The 27,544-nt window shown below is 38.9% G+C and overlaps 1 protein-coding gene across 11 annotated transcripts in view; it reads left to right on the top strand.

Annotated features, from left to right (window-relative positions):
- The window catches only part of ABI1 (abl interactor 1), a 102,661-nt gene that overhangs the window by 32,048 nt on the left and 43,069 nt on the right, over window positions 1-27,544 (top strand). For all 11 annotated transcript variants that reach the window (XM_029953397.1, XM_029953396.1, XM_029953400.1 and 8 more), the window contains exon 2: window positions 10,583-10,750. In XM_029953397.1, the coding sequence (XP_029809257.1) occupies window positions 10,583-10,750 (168 nt within the window). The remainder of the gene's footprint in view (window positions 1-10,582; window positions 10,751-27,544) is intronic.

Raw genomic sequence — 27,544 nt, 5'->3', positions numbered from 1 at the left:
GGTGACTCGCATTGGGAAACAAGGTCCAACAATACGTTAAGTGGTTAACCTAGTATTTCAGTATTTAAGTTATGGGATATCAAAGGGGAAGTACAATGAAGCCAGCTAGAAAAGGAATGAATATTAGTTACTCAAAGAGAAAGTAGACTTTGCGTTCTCTTTTCAGGAGATAGCATGTTTTTGGTTGTATGCAGATGGTTGTATTATGTTAGATTGAAGTGTGTTTTTGCTGTTGTCTTTATTCAGGATTTAAATACGACAAAAGAGGTTGGTACGTATACAATATTGTTAGAGGGCACTGTGGTGGTTTGTACTATGGCTGTTTACTTAAGCTGGAACTTAATAGTTTTACATAGTTCTGCAGTATGGTTCCTTCCCTGTATGGTTGTGGGTTAGAGTTGGCCAGGAGAGAATTTATGTAAGCAGCATTCATTAACCTCTAAAGGTTTCTCAGGTTAGATGTAGTAAGAGGCATAGAGGTGTTGGTGGGTTCCAGCTTGCCCTTGGTCTCCTTTGTTCTGCATCTAGTTTTTTTTCCTGGTTACTGATAATTTGGTCAACAGTGGCATGAGGCCCTTCACCTGGTATGAGACCTACAGAAGCATAACTTCCCAGATTTACTCAGCAGCATTTTTTTGCAGTCCCATTTCTGCAGCTGGGTGTGGTTGGCTTCTCAAATGGATGACTCGCTGACCCTCCCACTTGCCTTGTGGACATCTCAACCTCTGCAACTGTCCCTGTAATTGTGTAACATAAAATTCTTTAATTAATTTTTTTATGTTTATTTATTTATTTCGAGAGAGAGAGAGTGAGCGAGCCAGCACACACACAAACAGGAGAGGGGCAGATAGATAGAGGAAGAGAGAGAATCCTAGGCTGGCTCTGCGCTGACAGCATGAACCGTGAGATCATGACCTGGGCTGAAGCTGGACGCTTAACCGACTGAGCCACCCAGGCGCCCCGAACTGTGAGATTTTGACCCAAGCTGAAATTGAGAGTTGGTTGCTTAACCCAACTGAGCCACCCAAGGCACCCCTGTAATTAATTTCTTATTCTTTAGGTCTGAGTGGCTCTGCTTCCCAGTTTGAATCCTGTCTTAATGCACATTACTTGTTGGTAAATACCTATTACTTTTATTGACTACATGGCATTCTAATATATGAATTTTTTCTTATTACTTGTCATTCACCATTTAGATTATTTCTAATTTTTCTTTTCTTGCTGTTACAAACAAATGTGGTGTGGACACCCTCGAGCATACAGTTCTTTTTGTTTTGGCACTTGACCTTTTAAAAATTAAAAAAAAATTATTTATTTTTGAAAGACAGAGAGCACGAATGGGGGAAGGGCTGAGAAGGAGACAGGGGATCTGAAGTGGGCTCTGTGCTGACAGGAAAGACCCCAATGTGGGACTGAACCCATGAGCTGGGAAGTCAAACACTTAACTGACCGAGCCAGTCAGGAGCCTCATTAGCACTTGATCTTTTATTTCTTTTGGGTAAATTTCTAGAAGTGAAGAATATATGCATTGTATTTATATGTTTATTTTATTTTTAAGTTAGACCTCACGCCCAGTGAGGAACCCAACGCGGGGCTGGAACTCACAACCCCGAGATCAAGACCTAAGTTGAGATCAAGAGTCTTGAGCCACCCAGGTGCCCCAAGAATATATGCATTTGTGTTATACTTGTTGTCTGATTGCACTCTCTAGCAGTGTGTGAAAGTGCTTGCCCAGCCTACATGCTTGATCATGATGGCTCTTTCAGTTTCTTTTTTTTTTTAAGTTTTTATTTAAATTTAAATTTTATTTAAATTCCAGTTAGCGGTTAGCTTGGATTTTACTTGGGATTCTCTTTCTCCTCTCTCTGCCCCCCCCCCCCATGCGCCCTTGCTGTCTCTCTTAAAATTAATAAACATTGAAAAATTGCAGGGGTGTCTAGGTGGCTCAGTCAGTTAAGCATTCAATTTTGGCTCAGATCAGGATCTCACGGTTTGTGAGTTAAAGCATCATGCTGGGGTTTGTGCTGGCAGCTTGGAGCCAGGAGCCATCTTCAGATTCTGTGTCTCCCTCTACCCCTGCCCCTCCCCTGCTCACACTGTCTCTCTTTCAAAAATAAACATTAAAAAAAATTCAGTTGGTTAACGTACAGTGTAATTTTAGTTTCAGGTGTACCAGATAGTGATTCAGGACTTCCGTACGTCGTCACCCAGTGCTCATCCAAGTGCACTCCTTAGTCTCCATCACCTATTTAACCTATCACCCCAGCCATTTCCCATCTCATTTCAATTCTTTTAAGAAGAAAGAAGATCATATGAGAAAATAATTAGTTAATATGGAAGGGAGTTAGTGCAAGGAAGCTAGTATCTCAGACTAAGTATGAAATATATTCTGTCAATAATACTTAAACAAGTAACTAGTTCTGTGTTTAAATGTAGTTGTTTTACGGGCGCTTGGGTGGCTCAGTCGGTTAAATGTCCAACTTTGGCTTAGGTCATGATCTCATGGGCTTGTGAGTTCAAGCCCCGTGTCAGGCTCTGTGCTGACAGCTCTGAGCCTGGAGCCTGCTTTGGATTATGGGTCTCCCTTTCTCTCTGGCCCTCCCCTGCTTGTGGTCTGTGAGTCTCTCAAAAAATAAACAAATGTTAAAAAAAATTTTTTTTAAATAGAGTTGCTCTTTTGAAAACTAGGTTTTTACAGGTTTTGCATTAATTATGTTTTTAAAAATATGTCTTGTAGTATAGTACAGGTTGGTAAAGGAATTGATCTGGGAGGAATGTCATTGACTTAGGCTATAATCATGGCAAAACTTAAAATTTCAGAGTCTGGTTATTTAGTTACTGGAAACGCCTTGGGGGTATAAATTAACTTGTGAAGGTTTAATGACAATCTTTTTTTTTTTTTCTAAATTTGTTTATTTTGAGAGAGGGAGCTAGTACATGAGTGCATGTGGGGAAGAGGCAGAGAGAAAGGGAAGATAGAGAATCTTAAGCAGGTTCTGTGCTTAATGTGGAGCCCCATGTGGGGCTTGATCTCATAAACTGTGAGATCATGACCTGAGCCAAAATCAAGAGTCAAACTCTCAAATGACGAAGCCACCCAGGCCCCCCTAAAAATATATTCTGTATTGTTAGGGTTGAATTCTGAATTTTATATAATGAGTATACTAGCTGTTGATCGTTTGTGTTACCTCTTCAGTTAAAGGTGAGTGTGCCACAACTTTCATTCCTTGACCATCAGAACTGTGTGGTATGATAGGCACAGAGACTTCCTCCAGATTTTGCTGGAAGCTCATAGGTCTGTTAGCAGTTGTTTCAGTGGGAGGTGGTAGGAGGATCTGTGCTAAGGCTTACAGTAGCTAGATTTCAACCCGAAATGTTAGGCAAACGGTTTGTTCTTTCTGCTGGATATTTGCCATACCCTGGTAGAGTTTGTTTTTATTTAGTTTTCACTTTATTAGAATGGGGATTATGTTGGAAAAAATTATATCCTTTCAGTGCTAGCTAGGTATTGAGTATATGTGTACCCTAATCCCCATGACTCCATGCTTACTAGGTTTATTTGTCAGTGTTTATTTGTTGGTGTATTATTGACCAGCATTTAGTCCATGTGCTTTTTCCCCCTTCATTCTTTCCACAAAATGATTATTGATCATTGGAAAATTTCTTCGGTCTCAAACCAACCAAACCTTAGACTGCCCTTTAGTAAAGTAGATGTTTTGTGTCCTAATATTAAACTCACATTTTAAGCTTTTTCCTATTAGTATTAACATACTTTTTTTTAAAGGGCCCTTAGACCAAGAAATGTTACTGTATTTGATCAATTCTAAGAGACTTCCTCCTCACCCCCACATTTCAACATTTCAGAAATTGGGGTGCATTTTACAATTAACCTGTCAGCCAGAGCAGTAGTCATTGTCTGTACTTGTGTGAAGTTGGTTGTTTTTGCTGGTGGTTTAACTGGTTTATTGAAACCTGTTAACAAGTCATTTAAGGACCATTTAAAGAAAGAATAGAGTCCTGCGTTTTACTTTAAGAAAATTTGGCGGCAACAGCTTCTGATAAGATTAAGATAGTATCAAAATTTGCAGAATTGGTGGCAGCAGCTTGGAAGAAAATCCTGGAAATAATGGGAGAGCCTTGTCTTAAAATACATTGTGTTACCTGCAGTGGGAAGTTCACAGCGTTTCGTATATACTATTCTTGCCACTTTGTTTAATCAGAATATAAGGAAATAATCAGACAAAGCCAGTTTGTAGGACTTTCTTAAGACAACCAGTCTGGATTTTTAAATTTTTAGTTTGTTTATTTATTTAAAAATTTTTAAGGTTTATTCATTTTTCAGAGACAGAGTGTGAGTGAGGGAGGGGCAGAGAAAGAGGGAGACACAGAATCTGAAGCAGGCTTCAGGCTCTGAGCTGTCAGCACAGAACCTGACACAGGGCTCAAACTTACAAACCCTGAGATCATGACCTGAGCCAAAGTCAGAAGCCCAAACGACTGAGCCGCCCCTGCACCCCTTGTTTATTTATTTAGAGAGAAGGAGAGAGAGAATCCCAAGCAGACTCTGCACTCTTGTCATGGAGCCTCATGTAGGGCCCAAACCCATGAACTCTGAGATCACGGTTTGAGTTGAAGTCAGAGTTGGATGCTTAACCTACTGAGCCACCCAGGGGCCCCTGAATTTTTAAAATATCTATATCTTAAGCATAAAAAAAGGTCAAGGTTAAAGGGTTAATGTTGTTCGAGATTTAAGGAAACTAGATAGATGTGACAATAGCTGTGTTAATATCTGGTTAGATCTTGGACCATACAAAAGATAGTTTTTTTTTTTTGTTGTTGTTCTTAGAATTTGGATAACTTTGAATATGAATTTTCTAACAGATTTTATTACTTTCTTTACAATTAACACTCACCTACAAATAGTCTATCTAAATAAATCTGAAAAAGCATTTTCTATAAGTATAAAGTAATTCTTCATAAGAAAGCATTCTGAAAATTTAATTGGCATTTTTTTCTTAGTCATTAGGTAAAAATGGTGCATCTAACACTAACATCTAGTTTGTTGGAATCTTTGAAGTAGAGTATTTTTATTTTTGTAGGTTTAGGTTATTTTTTTAATGGATTGCTATGAAAATGCTTCTATTAAGTAATTGGAAAAAACCTCATTTATACTCATTTAAAACATTTAAAATATTCTGTGGGAAAAATACTGACTTTGGAAAAGTTCCTGGGAGGTTTGGATTAGGGGCGAGTTAAAAGCTTTTAAAAGAAAGAAAGAAAGAAAAAAAGAAAAAAGTTATTAAAAGAAATGATGTGATGACATTTCTAGAAAGTGGGGAAAGAAAGGTAAAGACACAAAAGCAAGATTGCAGAAAACTTTTTTTTAATGCATAAGACCACTATTTGTTCCCTAATAAGCAGGGTCATTAAACCACTTGCCGTTAGGACAGAGCAAAATTATTACTTTTCAAAGAAAGCAAATTATTTTCAAGTCCTCTTGGCAGACTTTCAGGAAGGTTTCAAAATGAGAAAGGGAACTTTTTAATTCAAATCATTATTATTTTGAAATGTTATTTACAGTATTCTATAGCATATGTACTTAGGTATAGGCTGTGTTTTCAATATAGGACTTATTTTATTTTACTTAACATTTATTTATTATTTTTGAGAAAGAGAGAGGAAGCATAAGCAGGGGAGGGCCAGAGAGAGGGGGAGAAACAGAATCTGAATCAGGCTCCAAGCTTTCAGCACTGAGCGTGATGCAGGGCTCAAACTGACAAACTGGGAGATCATGACTTGAGCCGAAGAGGGACGCTTAACTGACTTAACCACCCAGGCGCCCCCATATAGACATCTTTTAATGAACGTAGGGCCCTTCCTCGGTATGGCTTTTTTTTTGTTTTGAATGTTTATTTTGAGAATGAGCATGAGCAGGGGAGGTGGCAGAGAGAGGGAGAGAGAGAAAAAATGCCATGCAGGTTCCCTGCTCCCAGGACGGAGCCTGATGTGGGGCTTGCACTCAGAAACTGTAAGATCATGACCAGAGCTAAAATCAGAGTCTGATGCTTACCCCACTGAGCCACCCAGGTGCCCCTAGGATGGTACTTAAACTTTATTTTCAGTGTTTATTTTATTGGGGAGGGAGAGAGAGAGAGAGAGGGAGAGAGAGAACACGAAGGAACAAGCTGGGAAGAGGCAGAAGAGAGAGAAGGTGAGAGAGAGAGAAAATCCCAAGCAGGTGCCGCACTGTCAATGTAGAGATCAATATGGGGCTCGAGCCCATGATCCATGAGGTCATGATCTGAGCCAATATTAAGAGATGTTTAACCAACTGAGTTGCCCAGGTACCCCTAGAATGAGTACTTTGAACGTTAGCCTACAGGTTTGTATTTGAAACTTAAATGTACTGCTAACATGCTACTATGAAGAGTTGGAAGAAAATGATTAGTTTTATTAAACTTACAAAGTAAATAAATATGTACTTAATAAATGAATGGCGCCTAGTGTGTGAAGAAAACGGATTTAAGGTAGAGCTAGAACAAAATGACAGCATTGGTGTTTTGGTGCTTATTTCATATGATTAAAAATGTCCATTTAATAGATATTTACTTTATAAGATACTTAAAAAATGTTTTTTTTTTTTTGAGAGAGAGAGAGAACACAAGTGGGGGTTGGGGTTTAGGGCAGGGCGGGCCAGAGAGAAAGGGAGACACAGAATCCGAAGCAGGCTTCAGGCTCTGAGCCGTTAGCACAGAGCCTGACATGGGGCTTGAACCCACGAACTGTGAGATCATGACCTGAGCCGAAGTCAGATGCCTAACTGATTGAGCCACCCAGGTACTCCAGTTTTAAGATACTTTCTAAGAAAAGGGTTCTGAGTTCATTTAAAAAATAAGTGAACATTAACTTTTCATGTATTTCAAATAAATTTTTGCAGGCATTATAAAACCAAGTAAAATGTGAATTTCTAAAACTAAATATACTGATGTTGAAGGACAGGTGTATGGGGTTATCATATTGTTCTTTCTACTTGTATGCATATTAATGATTACTTAGGGGAACAGTTGGAAGTATTCATAATTAACTGTACATGTTTTCCTCTGAATGCCTACAACTACTAAATAATGCCATCTCTTGTTTGATCACTTAGAAGTTGGATTCGAATTTTTCCCCCCACAGGGCATCAATATGTTGATGCTCTGATTAAAAACAGCGTAATATTAGCGGATTTAAAATGAGACAAGTAGGCAACAAACTGGTTACTGCCATAATCATGAAGCAGTTGAAAAAATTTTTTTGGAAAAAGATGCTCAGGAAGAATAGGCCATGGGGAAATGTCCATGGTACATCATTTAACGAAAAAGCAGGACATGTAACTGGAGGGTATGTTTACATTCTTGCATACAGACATATACTGAGAGACTTGGAAGAAAATACACTAAAACGTTAACATGGTCTGTTTGAATCATGGGACCATGATACATTTTCTTTTCCATTTACAGTTTTCTCTTTTTTTTGAGTATTTTTCTGTTAAAAAAAGGCAAAAATTCGATAACTATATAGCATTTGCTTTTCATTTAGAGTGCATTTGTTTTTAAGCACAGTCATGACAAGGTTCTGAGCCATTTATGTTTCAAGTATTTACATGAGATAAAGAGGGAGAAAGGCTTTTGTTGTGGTAATAGGTGAAGGCTGAGAAAATGTGGGAGAGGAAATATGGTTAAAGGTAAACTTACAGATATGAGAGAGTTTGCTTATAATTAGTAATTTCCACTTTAGGACGTGAAAAAAGATTACTTTGCCTATGTAGTCACCTTAAGGGACTTACAGTGTAGATATTACTTGAAAATGTTCTTTTCTTACTAGCAGATCCTGACTCAGTAAAGCTTGATTTACACAGGTAGACAAGGAAGGAAGAAGAGAGCTAGTTTTATGTATGGGTTCTTCATAAAATTCAGTTATCTAAGGAATTTCCTGTTTAGTTCTTGGCAACATTGTTTATTTTGAGTTTAGCTCTTTTCAATAACCTTTTCTTTTAAAGCTGAACATGTTTATTTCCATTTTAAGCAAACCATCGGTGGCATAAGACAGGGATGGCAAATGGGTCTCATATCACATGTCAGCTTCTAGAATGATTAGTTAAGAGTTTTAAAATTTTGCAGGGAAGACAGCTATATATAATTAACAATGCCTGTTTTAGTTCCTTGGAGAAATGCTGGCTGTTTGTCTTCTAGTTTATCATCCATTTTGTCTGATATTTGGAATGTACTAAAGCTGTTGGTAGTGATGCATTTAAAGTATATAAAAAAAAAAAAAGAGAGACCAACTATTGGATACTAAACTAAAAAATCTGAAATAAGCAATGGTATATTATATATACTATAATATATACTGTATTATACTATAGTCATGTTTTACAGTTATGCCGTTTCTTTGGACAGAGGTATGATATTGATAAATGATATGATATACAAATACAAATTGAGTTTGAACTGATGCTTTCAATTTAAATCCAGAACTTTTTTAAACTTTTTTCTTAAGCTTTGTTCTTTTTGCATCAAGAATCTCTTGTGAACTATGCCAAAATCTCACTTCTCAATGACATAAACGTATAATGACTTGCTTCATCTTAAACTACACAAATAACAGTCTCAGAATAATTCTGAAACTACCATCAGCAATAAAATGATTGAAAATAGTTTCAGGGTTTCTTTTCTCTTTCAATTATTTTTGTCTTAAGGATAAATCCCTTAAGGATTATTGGGGCACTTGGATGGCTGAGTCAGTTAAGTGTCTGACTCTTGATTTCAGCTCAGGTCTTGATTTCACAGTTTGTGAGTTAGTCTTTTACTGTTACAAACAGTGCAAATATGAATAACTATATATATATTTTTGCCAGTGATTATTTGAGATAGATTCCTAAAATGAGATTACAGTGATAGAAAAAAGAAAATCGATATGTAATTTTGCTCTGTATCAGAGATCTTTCTGCACAAGTTTGTAGAGCACCTTGTCAGACTTTTGGATTTTCGACAGATGAGTAGGTGAGAAATAGTATCTCACATTGGTTTCCATTTGCATTACTTTTTTTATAGTGAATGTAGTTGCATGTCTTTTCAAATGATTAAAAGCAGCTATATTGCCTTTTTTTGGCGAACTGTTAGATCTGTTTTTTAAATTGATTCTTGCCCTTTTCTTCATATTTAGGTTATATATTAATGATACTTACACTTTGTGATTGTGATGGAAGTTGCTCCCCCACCCTGCTACACAATTTATCGCTTATCTTCCAACTTAGCTTTGTGAACTTTGTCTCTGAACTTTTCTTACCACCAGACTGTGCATTAGGTACAGGGGTTTGGGAAGAACAGGTGGGGAAAGGACTGTTATGAGATTCACAGTGGCGTTTGTGAAGATGAGAGACATGGTCATAGTGGGTAACGGGAGATTGGAATTCTGATGTTGGTTAATGGATTTGGTCTGTATCATTGTGGTAGATACTGGGATTTTTTGGTTAAACATTTGTTAAGCAGAGACCCTGGTTGGTGAGCCAAGGTTCCACAAAGGACTGCAAGAGAAAGTGAAATCAAGAAGTTTATTATTCACAGGTCCTGGGGGTGCACAGTATGATGCCTTCAGGGCACACAGGGAGGAGTCCGGTGCAGGGTGTGTACAGCGAGTGAGCAGCCGGACTCAGGGCACAGCCCTTCATTAGGGTTCTCAGGTGGAATGTGTTGGGATTCCCAGGCTAGTCTGGATTGGTTAGTCAGCAAATCAGCAGGGTTTTGATAACCTCCAAGGGATCTTATCTAAGGGGTACAAAAGGGGAAAGGAGTGGGAGACAGGAGAGATTGTTTATCACAAGGTGGGTTTGGGAATTCTATCAGGAACTGAAATTTACTTGTGACCCTGAGGGCTGTTATCTAGGGCTTGAAGAGCTAGTGTCAATCTAAGGCCCCTGGAGGCCACTTAGCCACACCAAATGGATGCTGAGGCAGCAGTATTCTAGTTTAGCTAAACTCTCAACAGTGAGTTGGGAGCTTGGGGCTGTCAGGTTTTAAAGATGTCATGTGATAAATTGGTGGTTCAGGGGCTGTAATATGTACCTCTGATGACAGCCATTTGATGGCTCCTTAAAGAAAAATTTTTACTGTTTATTTTTGATAGTGTGTTTGTGTGATTGGGGCTGGGGGGTGGGGAGAGAGAGAGAGAGACAGAGACAGAGACAGAGACAGAGACAGACAGAGGATCCGATGTGGGGTCCATGCTGATAGCAGCCAGCCAGAAATGGGGCTCAAATTCAGATCCTGACCTGAGCTGAAGTTGGATGCTTAACCAAAACTGAGCCAGCCAGGTGCCTCAGTGGATTGGTTGCCAAGAGACAGTGGGTCCCACTGGCAGATAGGGATTTCTGGCATGGCCTCGCCAGTGTCCTGAGACTATGGTCAGACTGCTCTGGTAAGTTTTTTGCTTCAGTTGAGTCTTTGTATTAAAAAATGTAATTATAACTCTTTTTCTGTAGAATGTATGTTTAATGAATATTAACCTAAGTAAGTATTGATTGTTTTTGTTCTTATTTCAGGCTGCAGACAAGAGAAAAGCTTTAGAAGAGACCAAAGCCTACACAACCCAATCCCTAGCTAGTGTTGCTTATCAAATAAATGCATTGGCCAACAATGTTCTCCAATTGCTGGATATCCAAGCCTCTCAGCTTCGGAGAATGGAGTCTTCCATTAATCATATCTCACAGGTAAGAGCTTATAAAAGGCTTTAAATTCACATTTAACCAGCTAGCAGTCAAAGAAGTAGATAGCCTGGAAATACAAATTCCTTACTTATCTTACTAACTGTAGTTCTTATCACTTCAGGCTTCAGCTTTGAATTCAGTACACCCACTTTTTAAAAAAAATTTTTCTTTTTTAATGTTTGTTTATTTTTGAGACAGAATTTGAACAAGGGAGGGGCAGAGAGAGAGGGGGAGACAGAATCAGAAGCAGGCTCCGGGCTGTGAGCTATCAGCACAGAACCCAATGCGGGGCTCGAACCCACGAACCGTGAGATCATGACCTGAGCTGAAGTCGGACACTTAACCGACTGAGCCATCCAGGTGCCCCCACCCACTTTTTAAAAAAATTTTTTGTTTTTGTGGTAACATATATGTAACTTAAAATTTACCATTTTAACCATTTTTTAGTGTATAGTTCATTGGCATTACGTATATTCACACTGTTGTGTAGCCGTTGCCAGTTACCCTACTGTAAAAGTTTTTTTTTGAAGCAAAATAAATTGCACATAATTAAAGCATACAATTTTACAAATTTTCATACACATATTACCTGAGAGACCATCAACACATTCACGATAATGAACATCCCCCTACCCACATTTTTTCATACTTTGTTATTCCACCTTTCAGTCCCCTGTCCTCAGGCTTTGTCACTGTGGATTAATTAGCATTTTCTAGAATTTTGTATAAGTGGAATAGTATGATACATAGTTTTTTTCAGCACAATTATTTTGAGATTCATCCATGTTGTATATAAAAATAGTTCACTTTTTTATTGCTGAGTTACTTCATTGTTCTACATTTTATTTATCCATTTAGATGTTGAACATCTGGATTTTTTTTGGGTTTGCTTATTACAAGTAAAACTTTCATAAACATTTGTGTACAAGTCTTTATATGGCTATATATTTTTATTTCTTTTGAATAATTTAAATGCATTTTGAGTGGAATGGATAGGTAACACGGTAGATGTCTGTTTAACTTTATAACCAAATTTATACCTGAATTGTTTCCAAAATGATTATTCCATTTCATTTTCCTACCAACCCTGTAGGTGAGTTTCAGTTGCCTCACATCCTCACCAGCACTTGTTACGGTCACGGTTTTTAGTTTTAGCCATTCTAGTAGGTGTTTTAGCTATTCTAGTACTGAGGTTTTACTTTCCATTTCCCTAGTGATTATTAATGGTGTTAAACATCTTTTTGTATGGTTTCTGTAGATTTTAGTGTTTTAAGTCTTGCTCATCTTTGGTCACATTATTCCAAAGTATATCATATTTTTATGCTATTGTAGATGGTATTATTTTTATACTCTTAGCATGGTGGTTTACTTTTTTGCTTGTATGTACAGAAATACATTTGACACTTGTATATTTACTTTGTATCCTTGTTAAAGTAGCTTAATAGTTATGGTAGTGATTGTATAGATTCTGTTATATTTTCTTTACAGAAGATTATTATCTGTAAATACAGTTTTAGTTTTTTATTTTTCCTCTCTTCCCTTACCCTCCTCTTCTCTGTACCTTTTTTTTTTTTTTTTTTTGCCTTATTGCACTAGTTTAAGCTTCAAGAAAACGTTGGATAGGAGTAGTGAAAGTGGACATTGTTATTTTGTTTTTATCTTAGTGGAAATCATTCAGTTTTTCACATTTATGATTATAGTCTGTAGCTTTTTCAGAAACATGCTTTATGAGGTTGAGGAAATCGCCTTCTAAAGGGGCAGTTTGTTGAATGTCCTTATTAGGAGTGGATGATGGATTTTGTCAGATGCTTTTTCTGTGTTGTTGAAATGATTGAAATGATCTTTTTATTTTGAATGTTAAACTGGCCTTGTTTCCCTGGGACCATGATATATTCTCCATTACATAGATTTTTAGACTTTATTTACTAAAATTTTGTTCAGAACTTGCTTCTCTGCTCTCGAGAGCTACTGGTCTGTAGTTTTCTTGAAACGTCTTTGTCTGGTTTTGGTGTCAGTTATGCTAGTCTTAAAAATATATTGGACAATGTTCCCACCTCTTCACTTTTATGGAAAAGTGTAGGTAGAATTGCTACTTGCTCTCTTTTAAATGTTTGGTAGAATTGTCCAGTGAAGCCAGTGGGCCTGGAGTTTTTCTTGGCAGGGAGCTTTTAACTATATATTTAATATCTTTAAAAAATTTTAAATAAAAAAATTTCATGTTTGTTTATTTTTGAGAGATAGAGAGCACAAGCAGGGGAGGGGCAGAAGGAGAGGGAGACACAGAATCTGAAGCAGGTTCCAGGCTTTGAGCTGTCACCACAGAGCCCAGTGCAGGGCACCAAGTCACAAACTGCGAGATCATGATTTGAGCTGAAGTCAGATGCTTAACTGACTGAGCCACCCAGGTATCCCCCCCACCCTGAAATTTTTTTTTAAGTTTATTTGTTTTGAGAAAGAGAGAAAGCTCACATGCTGGCCTGAGGAGAGGGGGTAGGGTACGAGAGAGAGAGAGAGAGAGAGAGAGACAGACAGACAGACAGACAGACACACCAAAGTTGGACGCTTAACCAACTGAGCCACCCAAGTGCCCCTCTACAAATCCTTTTAATAAATATACATTTTTTTAATTGAGAGAGAATTGAGGGAGTGAGAGAATCCCATGAGGGGCAGAGAGAGAGAGAGAGGGAGAAGCAGAGCTCACATTCACCAGAAGCAGGGTTCGGGGCTACCTGATGCCAGACTTGAACTCACAAACTGTGAGATCATGATCTTAGTTGAAGTCAGATGTTTCACTGACTGAGCCACTCACACACCCCAATGATTTGTTTAATAATGATAACTGGATTCTCTTATCTGTTTTTACGTTTAATCTGTTGTGATTTATTGTTTTCATTAAGTATGTGAACGAAGTCTGGCTTTCTGAAGATACATAATTAGAAAAGACAGGATGTTGGGGACCTTGGGAGTCTTTGGACCATAGTTGGAGAATCTTACTAATTATGGATTAGTCTGTGATATGTATTCTCCATATCACATTACTGGTCATCTGCTTCTATTTAAAAAAAAAATCTCCCGGGGTGCCTGGGTGGCTCAGTTGGTTAAGCATCCGACTTTAGCTCAGGTCATGATCTCGCAGTTCGTGAGTTCGAGCCCTGCATTGGGCTCTGGGCTGACAGCTTGGAGCCTAAAGCCTGCTTCAGATTTTGTGTCTCCCTCTGTCTCTGCCCTCCCTTGCTTATGCTCTGTCTCTCAAAAATAAATGTTGAAAAAAAAAAAAAACCCTCCCAAATTTGTATATTACTCCACCTATAGTTTCTTCTGGCTCTTTTTTTGCAATTCTTGCTTCATCCTTATTGACTTTGGTAATTTTTTTGGGTGAATTTATCCATTATATTGTAGGACTTCTCCTAATCCCTAATGGCCTGTTGGTATATATTTTAGGTTTCTTTAACCAGTTTCTTAAATTATTTCATGAGTTTTAAGATTAAGCATGCCTCTTTTTCTTTGGGCTGGATTGTGTTTCCCGGAATTCATATGTTGAAGTCCTAATTTCTAGTACCTCCGAATGTGACTATATTTGGAGATAGGATCTTTAAAGAAGTAATTAAGTTAGAATGGGATCACTGGGTGGGCCCTCATCCACTATGATTAGTGTCCTTACAAGAGGAGAAGACATAGACACATGCAGAAGAAAGACCATGTGAAGACACAGAGGAGGAGGGCCTTTAATAAGCCTTTTATAAGCCAAAGCGAGAGTCTCTGAAAACCCTGCTGACATGTTAATCTGGGACTTTGGGTTTCCAGAATCGTGAGAAAATTAATTTCTGTTGTTTAAACCCTCCAGCCTATAGTCCTTTGTGATGATCTTGGCCAGGAATGACTTAGACTCTTACCAGGCTTGTATTTACTCATAGCAAGCCTCATAGACATTCCTCCAACTGCCACCGGGGCCATTGTGTTTGGCTGGACCAGGTTTCATGGTTCTTAAGGATTCAGGCCCACCTCCTAAAACCAGTAGGGGATGTTAAAGAACAAGATTTATTAATTACAGGTCTTGAAGAATAAATGGCACTCCCCAGGGCCATATAAGGAGTACATCGAGGTAGCAGGTGGAGAGAGAGGGAGGGAGCATGAGCCTGAGGTGGGGTCTGAAGGTGGGGTGTACTAGGGTTTTGTGGGTTCAGTCTTTATTGGTCAATTTAAAATGTAAGAGTGGGGATTACGGTATAGAAGGAAAAAGTAGAGTCACTCAAGCAGTCAGTTACCTAGGTTACCCAAGCTTTTTGGAAGGAGAACTTCATGGATAGGGGTAGCCTGGTTTCTTATCTCGTTGTTTTGTTAGTAGCCGGTAATATAGCTAGTAATACGTCTTTAGAAGATGGATGTATTTGTAATGGATGTCTCACCAATCAAAAGCTTACTGTTAGGGGCGCCTGGGTGGCTCAGTCGGTTAAGCGTTTGACTTCGGCTCAGGTCATGATCTCATGGTTTGTGGGTTTGAGCCCCATGTCGGGCTATGGGCTGACAGCTCAGAGCCTGGAGCCTGCTTCAGATTCTGTATCTCCCCCTCTCTCTGTCCCTCCCATGCTCATTCTCTGTCTCTCAATAATAAGTAAATATAAAAAAACAAAAACAAAAGCTTAATGTTACACAGTTAACACTGTATAGTTCAAGCAAACTAATCTAGCACTGGTTGTCACCTTTAGCACTATCACTTCTATACTTTTTGTTGGCCATTATGGATTATTAACTGTTCATCAGAATCTGAACTAATAGGCGGAAAGACATGCAGATTGTCGAGTGTCATTTAAAATGAGAAAGTGTGAAAATAAAAAAATAAGAAATGAGAAGCATGATATGTTGACTTAGTTCCCAATGGCTGGGAACATTCAGTAGCACTCATTTGATTGGCTGATTTACCCTGAGAGAAATATATTAACTGCCCTATTCAGTATTCTAATTGATTTACAGGTGCATCTGGTATTTCTAAGATGGGGTAAGGTACCATATGGTACTAGGCTGAGTTATGGTTCCTGAAGGTATCTAAGTCTTAATTCCTGGAAATGTATTATTTTATATGACAGAAAGGACTTTGAGGATGTAAATTAAAGATCTTGAGCTGGGGAGATTATCCTGGACTATCTGGGTATGCTGTAAATGTAATCACAAAGGTCCCTTTTATTTATTTATGTATGTATGTATGTATGTATGTATGTATTTATTTTTGATACAGAGAGAGACAGAGCGTGAGAGGGGAGGGGCAGAGAGAGAAGGAGACATAGAACCGGCAGCAGGCTGCAGGCTCTCACATAGCCTGACGTGGGGCTCGAACCCACGAACGTGAGATCTGACCTGAGCTGAAGTCGGAGGCTTAACCGACCGAGCCACCCAGGCGCCCCACAAAGGTCCTTTAAGAGTGAGATAGGTGTCTGGGTGGCTCGGTTGGTTAAGCGTCTGATTTCAGCTCAGGTCATGAGTTCAAGCCCTGCTTTGGGCTTTCTGCTGTCGGTGCAGAACCTGCTCTGGATCCTCTCTCCACCCTCCTCTCTGCTCCTACCCCACTCATGCTCTCTCTCTCGATAATAAAATAAACATTAAAAAAAAAAAAGGGAGGCAGAAGAGAATTTGACCCAGAAGAGCAGAAATCAAAATGGTCATATGAGAACAGAGATTAGAATGCTGTGGTGGCAAGCCCAGGAATTCCAGAAGCTGGAAGAAGCAAGGGAAAAGGTTTTCCCTTGAAACCTTCCAAGGGAATGTGGCCCTTTTAACCTTGATTTAGTTTTATAAAATTCAGTTTGGATTTCTGGCCTGTAGAACTCTAATAGAATACATTTCTGTTGGGGCGCCTGGGTGGCTCAGTCGGTTAAGTGTCCGACTTTGGCTTAGATCATGGGCTTAGATCATGATCTCACGGTTTGTGGGTTTGAGCCCCACGTTGGGCTCTGTGCTGACAGCTAGCTCAGAGCCTGGAGCCTCCTTCGGATTCTGTACCTCCTTCTCTCTCTGACCCTCCCCTGCTCATGCTGTTTCTTTCTCTCTCTCTCTCTCTCTCTCACTCTCAAAAATAAATAAAACATTAAAAAAAAGAATACATTTCTGTTCTAAATTACTAAGTTTGTAGTAATTTGTTAAAGCAGCATTAGGAAACGAATACACATGATACAACATAAATGTTCGTGTTTTTTTTTTTTTAAATACTTATTTTAGAGAGAGAGAGAAATAGAGCACAAGTGGGAGAGGGGCAGACAGAGAAGGAGACACAGAATCAAGCTCCAGGCTCTGAGCTCTCAGCACAGAGCCTGATGGGGGGCTCGAACTCAGGAACTGTCAGATCATTACCTGAGCTGAAGTCAGATGCTTAACTGACTAAGCCACCCAGGTGCCCCACAACAAATCAGTTCTAAATGTGGTATATGGCTTTATATTTGTGTAATCTTCAGTAGAGATTAGTTCTTGTCATCTTAACAATATGGATTAAAGTTGTATTAAATTAAAAAATTTTTTTTTTTATTTTGAGAGAGAGGGAGAGAGCACACACAAGTAGGGGAGGGGCAGAGAGAAGGAGAGACAGAATCCCAAGCAGGCCTCACACCAACAACACAGAGCCTAATGCAGGGCTTGAACTCCCAAACTGTAAGATCATGACCTGGTTTGAGGTCAAGAGTTGGATGCTTAACCAACTACACTACCCAGGTGCCCTTAGAGTTGTATTTTTTAAAGGATGTTATAAAACTATATAATATCTTAAAATCATGAGGAAAACATGAAAAATTCCCGTTTTCTGCCAAAGTTCTGTTATGAAATAGTATTTTTATCTTCACTTTTGTTATATTATGATTGATATATAACCTAAACAGTTGCTAACTTTCCTTTATTTTTCTTGTACATATTTAATGTCAATAATCAAATGATTTAGGGTAAAGTTTTTTAACCTCCTTTTTGGATGGAGAACACCTTCTATTAATTGAGATTGATGAAGCATTCTTACTTTAATTATAGTTATCAACAAGGCAATACATAGGGGATCCAGGTTTATTAACATTAATAAAGGTTTATTAACATAGAATACAGATTCTCCTCTGAATGTAAGTACATGGTGCAGAACGTATGAATGTTTATTTGTAGGAGTTAAGGGACTAAACCTTGTCCTGGCACTAAACTTTATCTTACTTCTGTTTCAAAAATTTTTCTTAGGATTTGATACCACTCTCTCCAGCTACTTATGGTAATTTTTTTTTTAAGCTAATTTTTTCTGAGGGCACCAGGGTGGCTTAGTCGGTTAAGCATCTGACTTTGAATGTTGGCTTGGGTCCTGATAACACTGTTGTGGGATTGAGCCTCATGCTGGCTCCACGTTGAGCTTGAAGCCTGTTTGGGATTCTTTCTCTCTCCCTTTCTCTCTGACCCTCTCCAATTCGTTCTCTCAAATTAAAAAAAAAAAAAAAAAAGTTTTTCTGGGGGTTGATATGCTGAGCTAGAAATCATAAAGAATGAGGCTTGCATGATGGGGATTGCATTAAAATTCTATGTGTATGGCTTCAGTCCTGTATCCTCAGCATATAGAAGTTAACTTGTATAAGAAGTGATGGAAGAAGCTCCACTAGAGGTTTGGTACTTTGACATCACTGGTATACTGCAGTACTATTATGACATGAACCACCCAGAGTCAAGACTGCTCCCAGTTCAGAGGCCAGTGGCAGGTTGGATCCCCGATATACCCACACTTTTGACCAACTGGTCATAGATCTTGGAAGGGGAGGGTATCTCACAAGTTCCCTCAGGTATGGTAGTTTATTAGTATGACTCAGAGAATTCAGGAAGACACTATCCTTATGATTACAATTTTTAAAAAAAAAAGTATATGTATTTATTTTGAGAGAGAGAGAAAGAAAATCCCAAGCAGGTTCCATGCTGTTAGCTTAAAGCCTGTGTGGGGATCAGACTCATGAACTGTGAGATCCTGACTTGAGCTGAAACTAAGAGTAGGATGCTTAACTGACTGAGTTACCCAAGCACCCCAATTAGTTTTATTAAAAAAAATTTTTTTTAATGTTTAATCATTTTTGAGAGAGAGAGAGAGACAGAGAGACAGAGACACAGACAGACAGAGCAGGAGTGGGGAGGGACAGAGAGGGAGACACAGAATCTGAAGCAGGCTCCAGGCTCTGAGCTGTTGGCACACAGCCCAATGCCAGGCTCAAACCCACGAACTGTGAGATCATGACCTGAGCCAAAGTTGGATGCTCAACTGACTGAGCCACCCAGGCGCCCTGACACAGTTTTATGAGGTCCAGCCAAATGAAGAGACATAGGGCGAAGTCTGGGACAGTCCTGAACATAGAACTTCTATGGAAGTTCCTCTTCCTGTAGAATCAGGGTGCGTCACCCTCCGGGCATATCAATGTGTTATTCATCAACCAAGAGGCTCCACTGAGCTTTGGTGTCCAGAGTTTGTTTCAAATGGAGGCACGAAGATTGAATCATTGGCCATGTGACTGAACATCTCCAGCCCTCCTTCCCTATTCAGAAGTTGGGCTGACTCAAAGTCTCAACACTAATCACATGCTTGGTCATTCTGGTGACCAGCTCTCACCCTGAGCCATCTTGTTAGCATAAACAAAGACACCCCTATCACTGGGGAAAATTCCAAGGATTATAAGCTCCTTCCCAGAACCAGGGACAAAGGCCAGTGAAATTTTTTGTTATACAATAGATACCAAATTTGAGGGTTTAGGACCTGAAATAAATTTATAATAACCAATTAATAATATATTTGTTACAAGGTTGAGTCTGTGATTCTGTTGATGTTGAAGTTTATATAATATAAAACTCATGTTAGGAGAATTGCTTTGTCAATTTGTTTTATAAATGGTTTTTGCTAACATAGAACACTAGATCAAAAGATGTAATATGTAGATAGTTTCTTAAAACTACTTTTCATATACTGATACTTAAAGTATAATGTATTTATAGAAGTAGATTGCTCAAATTGGTAATTCTATAGAAGAATATTTAGCGTTTTAGATAACTGAAATTTTCTATTTTAATCATATTAGTAGAAAATTTTCTAATATATGTGCCTTCTTTTATATTTGGAGGTAAGCTCTAGGCAGTCCTACTTTTTCCTGCCCCCCATGACAGAATATGCAGATTTTCTATGCATAAAAGAATCTCTGGGAACTGCAGATTTGGGTGAATAACCTCAAAACATGTTTCTTTTTTTTAAAATAATTTTTGTTTACTTATTTTGAGAGAGTATGAGTAGCGGAGGAACAGAGAGAGAGGGAATCCCAGGCTCTGCACGGAGCCCACCCATTGTGGGGCTCAAACCCACAAAACTGTGAGATCATGACCTGAGCGGAAATCAAGAATCAGATTCTTAACCGACTGAGCCGCCCAGGTGCCCCACAAAACTTGTTTTCTTCTCATGGTTCTCACTTTCTAGGGCAGATCTGATTGGGGTTGGTAATAATAAGATTGATTGGGAAAGATGAGGTATCAACTCTGTATTTTCCTTTCCTTCCTTTCTGCGTCTTATGTAACACTGCAACCCCAGAATGGTCTTATTTGTAGGTTATTTGTGCTTAGGTGTAGTTCTGGGACTAATACTGTTTTTTTTTTCACAGTTGTTTCTGGTTTGTGAAGAAAGAAAAGGAAGGTAAATCTAGTGTTCATGTATATTCTAAGTTGGTAGAATGTCAAGTAAGGTTTCTAAGATTAAAATTTTTTAAAAATATTTATTTATGAGAGGGAGAGAGAGACAGGGAGAGAAAGAGAACATGAGCTAGGAAGGGGCAGAGAAAGAGAGAGGGAGACGACAGAATCAGAGCAAGCTTCAGGCTCTGAGCTGTCAGTATAGAGCCTGATGTGTGGCTCAAACTTAAAAACTGCAAGATCGTGACCTGAGCTGAAATCAGATGCTTAACTGACTGAGCAACCCATGTGCCCCAGGTTTCAAAGATTTAGAAAAATTTTTCATATGATAGTTGGTGGTAGTATTTTTGATTATTGTTTCTAAAATGTTGTTACTGGCCAATAAAATGGGTAACAGTATGTTTCCTTCTTCCTTTTCTCTTTCATTTTATAAGTTGTCTTTCAATCTCTTTTTGCTTTTTTAAAATAATTTATTGATCTTTGAATTTCTCAGTTACACTAACCCAAGCATTCCATATTCTCATCACCTTCTAATACGTGCATACACACCAACCCACCATCCACTTCTGAATGAATAAAGATTGAAAGAGACTTGGATCATCAACTTTAGAGGACCAGAAAAATTAAGATATATATTTTAGATTAATGAGAATAGAGGCAAAGCTATATATTTAGTTTCTATTCCAGAACTCCCAATTGCCTGTGTCAAAGGCTGACCCTGAACTATGAATGTGTGGAACAAAATGCAGGCAGCCTTGCCAAGGGTGAAATAACTGCATGAAAGTGTCAGCTGCTGTCCATCTTAGAGGAGACACTTTGGGGTTTAAGTTCAGCTGAGTTTACTATCAGTACTTCTCAGGGAACTGTAACAGGATTTTGAGTTTCTAGAAGGTATCAGTTACCATGTATAGGATATCTGTCATTATGGACCTATGAAGAAATGGGAAACAGGACCAGTACTCAAGATAAAAGACAATGCTCAACTTTGACATGGTATATGGTGTTGGACAAATAACTTTCATTATTTGACCAATTCTGAATCCAGGGACTTGAAACTTTTTATAGTTAAAGGAATTTTAAGATACTGATTCTAGTTTCATTTTACAGTATTTGTTCTCATGTATTCTAAGGTCTGACCTGCACTTAACAGTTTGCTAGTCTTCTTGCCCTGTAAGGTTAGTCTCCATGAATAATTCCCAGAATTCTAAGAACGGACCTACTAGTGAAGCACCATCTCTGATGGTGCCATGCTAATTACTAAAAATTTTGGGGTCACTTAAGGGGTTCAGTCGGTTGAGCGTCTGACTTCAGCTCAGGTCATGGTCTCACAGTTCATGGGTCTGAGCCCCGCATTGGGCTCTGTGCTGTCAGTGCAGAGCCTGTTTGGATCTTCTGACCCCCTTTCTGTGCTCCTCCCCCACTTGTGCTCTCTCTCTCAAAAGTAAAATAAACATTAAAAAAAGAAAATAATTTGATTCATGGGGATGCCTGGGTGGTTCAGTCAGTTTAGCATCCTGTGTTAGCTCAGATCATGATCTCATGGTTCATGAGTTCAAGCCCTGCATCAGGCTCTGTGCTGACAGCTCAGAGCCTGGCGTCTACTTTGGATTCTGTGGCTCCTCCCTTTCTGCTGCCCCCTCCTTGTATGCACATGCACTCTCTCTCTCTCTCAAAAATAAATAAACATTAAAAATAAAACCAGATCTTCCTGCATGAAAAAAAATTTGATTTTTGGATTCTAATCTCAAGAATGAGAAAGCTTTTGCTTTCTCATTTGTTGCTACCTCAGCTATCTCTTGACAAATAATTATGCAGCTGGTGATTGGGTATAGGAACTTGGAGTCCAACTCTTGACTCCACTGCAGTTGCTTCTCGACACCCAGAGAGTTAGAGATTGTATACTGGAGCATCACTTTGAAAAAAAATCTAATTTTTCAATTTGCTTACCAATAGAAAATAATGTAAAGGGATAGTAAGAGATTGCCAGTGAAAGTGTATCATATTGACAGGTCTGAACTTATATCCAAAAGCCTAACTGTGAGAATAATTGAATATTGTTGGTTTTGGCTTTTTAGCTTTTGCAGAGCAAGAAGGTACTCTTGGAGTGGTATGGAGAGGCTATGTAGAATGCAGATTGAGTGAGCTAGTTTTATAGCATGCATTGATGTTATCTGTGCTCCCCTGGCTCTTTAAACACGTATCAGTTGCTGCTATTGACTGTTGTTATTGTGTTTTCACTGCAATTGGGGAGCTTTTGAAAGGTAGAAGATTGTTCAGTTCGTAAAATTTTAGAACCTAGCATTAAACCTGTCATTGAGAATTTAGTGAATGTTAAAAAAATTCACGTGGGAGGAGTTGGTATGTATACTATCTGTCTGTCTGCGTATCTGTTTGAGAGAGTGAGATAGAGCGAGCGCATGAGCAAGGGAGGGACGGGGAGAGGGAGAGAGAATCTTAAGCAGGCTCCATGCTTATTGTGGAGCCAGATGCAGGGCTCTGTCTCATGACTGTGAGATCATGACCTGAGCCCAAATCAAGAGTTAGAGGCTTACTTGACTGAGCCACCTAGGTTCCCCTAATAAACATTTTAATAAAATAAAAAGTCCTGTAGGCATACTGTTTGGGTGGCATTGAGTGACCTTTACGTGCGGCTTTGAGGATAGTTTGTGCATTTATCATGATGACATGGGGTGCAAATGCACTCTGGTTTGAGGCAGCAGCTTTGGATAAAGACACGGATGACTTGCTCAGGGTGATCAGATGAGCGCTAGGATGTTTGGAATGGGGAATGTACTTGGAGGTCAGCCCTAGAAGTATCCATCTGAAGTTCTAAATTATAATTCATTTCCCTTTGGTCTGGTTTCATTGATGAAGCTGAATAATTGCTTGTATTGTGTTAGGAGCATAGATAGTGTCCTTTTGCTTCTTTTTGTTTCTCCTATCTGCTGGTGCTGGAACTATACGGCTCCTAAATTGAGCAACAGAAAAAGAAGAGTCATCAGCCTTCCTGAACCATTGTTAGATGGCTGATTGATGTGAAGCAAAAGGAAGATAGTGTTTTTTGGAAATTGGAAACTCTGTTCTTGGCTTTCAAGGTAAATGGCAGGCTATCTTGTTTGATATGCTTTTTGGAGAAAAGATTCATTGAAGCCCATCTTCTGCCTCAAATACTCTGCTTGTGGTGTTGAGGAAGCAAACCTCCGTCCCCTCCCTGTTGATCACACAGTTTGGGCTAAACCACTTTTTTGTTCTGTCCTAATCAATGTTATAACAAGGGACTGTTCTCATCTCACTTAGAGTAAGGACTACTTTTTTTCAAAAAGAGACTTTTTCTAAAAGAGAATGCTCCTTCTTCTAGCTTAATTATATATAGCTAGTTTGGGAGTTTCTTTCCAGATATTAACGTTCTTTTGGTTGTCTGTAAGCCGTTCGCCAGGCTACAGCTTGAACCTACTAATCAGTTTCTGAGTCTTTACGGTAGAATAATCTTGTTTCAAAAACCTAGAAATGTTTTTTTACTTCCTATAGTTTCAACTTTAAATTCCTCAGCATGACATAAAAGGTTCTTCAGCCCCATCTCTTCTGGCTCTTGGTGCATTCCTGCCCTGCTCAACTTCTTACAGTGTTCCAAACACAGCATGTAAATTTGTGCCTCTTTGCTTTTCCATAATCTGCTCGTCTTACTTGGAATTAACTTTGTCCAACAAAGCACTGTCTGAAGTCTTCACTGATTAGCTCTGGGTAGGGTTACCACCTCTTTGTGCTACGTCTACTAATTTGTTCTTAACTTCTGTCAGTTATTTGAGAGGTGTATATGTTTGTCTCCCCTTGTCACTCCCTAAAGAGCATGTTTAAATCATCTTTGTTCCTCAGTACATAGTAATTGACACTTAAAGAAATGGTTTCAGAGGCACTTGGCTGGCTCAGTCAGTAGAGCATGTGACTGTTGTTCTTGGGGTCAAGAGTTCGAGCCCCATGTTGGGTGTAGAGAGTACTTAAAAAAAAAAGTTATTTGAAAAGTATTTGTTGAATGGATAAGACCATGTAGTATGTACTTTGGAGTCATAAAGACCTGGATCGAATTATAATTCAGCCACTGTGATGTGTTCAGATTACTTCTTTGAGTTTAATTTTCTCTTTACTCAAAATTGAGACAGTCGTGCTGAACTTAGAGATTAAACAAACAAACAAAAAAAATAAATAAAACATTTAGCCTAACACTTGGAAATAAAATATTGGTAGTATTAGTTATCATATCTATCATCCATTCTTTCTTTTATATCCAACCACTTGTGCACTCTCTCTTCTAGTCAACATGTAAGCATGTTTGCTTTTTCCCATCATAAAAGAGCATTCCTTACTGCATTCTCCTGACAGTTTCCAGCCCAAGATCTTGAATCTGTCATCTCATGGTGTCTTTTTCCTCTAAACATATATGTTTTAATCCACTGTGATTTGATTTTTGTCTCTGTCTACCCTAAGGCTATTGTTTTTTCAAAAGGCAGCAATAATTTCTTTGTTCTAAATCTAATGCCCTATTCTTTTCTTTTTAAAGTTTATTTATTTTGAGACAGAGTGAGTATGGGAGGCTGGGAGAGATAGAGAATCCCAAGTAGGCTCCAAGTTATTTGTGCAGAGTCCAGCACGGGGCTCAAATTCAGGAACTGTGAGATCATGACCTGAGCCGAAATCAGGAGTTGGATGCTTAGCTGACTGAGCCATCCAGGTGCCACTGAATCTAATAGCATATTTCTTTTAAACCTCATCTTTGTTGCTTTTATTTGTAGCACATAACCAATTTGTAATTATGTTTATTTGTATATTTACTTACTACACACTTTCTCATTCTGTTACAGGTAAGTTAAATGATGATAGGAACCTTACGTGTTTTGTGCATCACTGTATCCCTAGTGTCTCCCATAGGGCTGGCAAGGAGAAGATCCTCAAATCTTTGAATTATCAGTGTGGCACTTCTGAAAGTGTATAATCCTTTGCAAATAGGGTGGAGGTGTCCGTGTTGTTTTTAGAAAGTTCTCCATTTGAAAGCAATGTGAATATGCCCTAGTGTAAATTTTGAATTACCAGTTATTTTTTTGGGACTCTTAAATAAATTATTTAATGTGGTCACTAACAGTGTTTCTGTCTGTCTGTTCCCTGAAAAAGTCAAAGCGTGGAGATTAAAAAAAAAAAAAAAGCTGAAGTTACTTCGAACCTGTAATTAGGTATTACTAGTGTTTGCATTCTTCTCCACACTCTCACTCTGCCTTATAATTCTTGTGAATTCTTGTGAAGTGACCAGGCAAGAGCTCTTCAACTAAGAAATAAGAGAATTTACCTTTAAAAAAAATTGTGTCTTGTTACTTTTATTAAAACCCACACCCACCTCTGTCAGGTGATACCATGTCAATCCTTAAACTTTGCCTTTAGGATAAAGGCTGGTTGTTAGCTTGGTGTTGATGCAAGCATGATCTCCTCTCTCCTTGCCTCTCTAGCTGCACTCCTTTTCCTTTCTTGCCTCTTTGTGCTTCAGACATCCTAACTGATTTACTCTTGTAGCAATATACCTTTATAGTGGCTAGTCCCTTTGCTTGGAATGTCTGTCTCCCCTACTTCCTCTGCCTAACTCCAGCTCATTCATTAAGCTTCAGCTTAATTGTTCCTGCTCAGGATACCTTTTTTGTTGGTCCCAGGAGCCTAGGTTTGATCTTTTCTCATCCTTCTGTGCATAGTTCTACATGACAGATAACTTCTGTTTGATCTTCCTAATCTACTCTCTTCTTGCCCTGGTCTTTGCTCTAAGAGGCTTGCCTGTATGGATTATGTCAATGGGCATCTGTTACTTCTGGCTGGCTTCAGAGTGGGTACAGCCAGTATGGAACACAGGAACATAGGAAGCAGTGAGGAAGGTAAGCGCAGAATATTTATTTCACTGGTTTCTTCCATGTGGGGTGGCTCTGTCCCAAGACAAATCATTACTCCCTTCAAAGTGGCCTTCTCGATGTGACTTCTCTTCCAAATTCTGGTAATCTCTCCTGCCCCTGTCCGTTTGGATTTGGGCTACTGCTCCTGCTGCTGCTAGTTTCCTGTCTGTGCCTTCTGTTGTATTTCCCCTGTTCCTCATGATTCCTTGTGTTTAGTTCCTTTGTATATAAGTGTTTTCTGAATTATTCTATTTGGAATATTTTATCTATTCTGATAGAAGTCTAAGATAACCCTGCATATATTATTTTGATATTCAGCAGTTGCCTGTTTCTGCCTTTGCCCTCAGGTAAATAGTCTCAATTCGTGTAGAAAGTACCTTATTTCCTCTTAAAAATTTTTTTTAAAAATATTTCTTTATTTTTGAGAGAGAGAGAGAGGGAGGGAGGGGGAGAGAGAGAGATAGCATGAGTAGGGCAGGGGCATAGAGAGAGGGAGAGACAGAATTCGAAGCAGGAAGCATGATCCAGGCTCTGAAATATCAACGCAGAGCCTGACATGGGGCTTGAACTCGTGAACTGAGAGATCATGACCTGAGCCAAAGTTGGACACTCAACTAAGCCACCGCCTTCTTTTTTTTTTTTTTTTTTTTTTTTTTTGAGAGAGAGAGAGAGAGAGACAGACAGACACAGACAGTTCGACAGAGAGAATGAGCATGATCTCAAGTGAGTGAGCATGCAGGGTAAGGGCAGAGGGAGAGGGAGAGGGAGAGAGAAAAATCACAAGCAGGTTCCATACCCAGTACAAAGCCTGACATGGGGTATGACCCCACGATCATGAGATCATGACTTGAGTCAAAATCAGATTAACCAGCTGAACTGCCCAGGTGCCTTTCTTCTCCCCCTATTAGATAAGACATTTATTGCTACTCTTGATATTATATATAGTATATTAGGATTGAGCAACAGAAAGGGCTTGAAAATCCATGGTTGCAGGGAAAAGATATTTAAAATCTTTTTTTTTTTTTTTGGATTATTTATTTTAAGAGAGCATGAGTAGGGAAGGGGCAGAGAGAGAGAGAGAGAGAGAGAGACTCTCCCAAGCAGGCTCTACAGTGTCAGCGCAAAACCCGGTGTGGGGCTTGAACTCATGAAATGTGAGATCATGACCTAAGCCAAAATCAAGAGTCAGATGCTTAACCAGCTGAGCCACTCAGGCACC

The sequence above is a fragment of the Suricata suricatta genome, chromosome 10, assembly GCF_006229205.1.
Source record: "Suricata suricatta isolate VVHF042 chromosome 10, meerkat_22Aug2017_6uvM2_HiC, whole genome shotgun sequence".
NCBI lineage: Eukaryota > Metazoa > Chordata > Mammalia > Carnivora > Herpestidae > Suricata > Suricata suricatta.
This window is presented reverse-complemented; position numbering and strand designations above follow the sequence as displayed.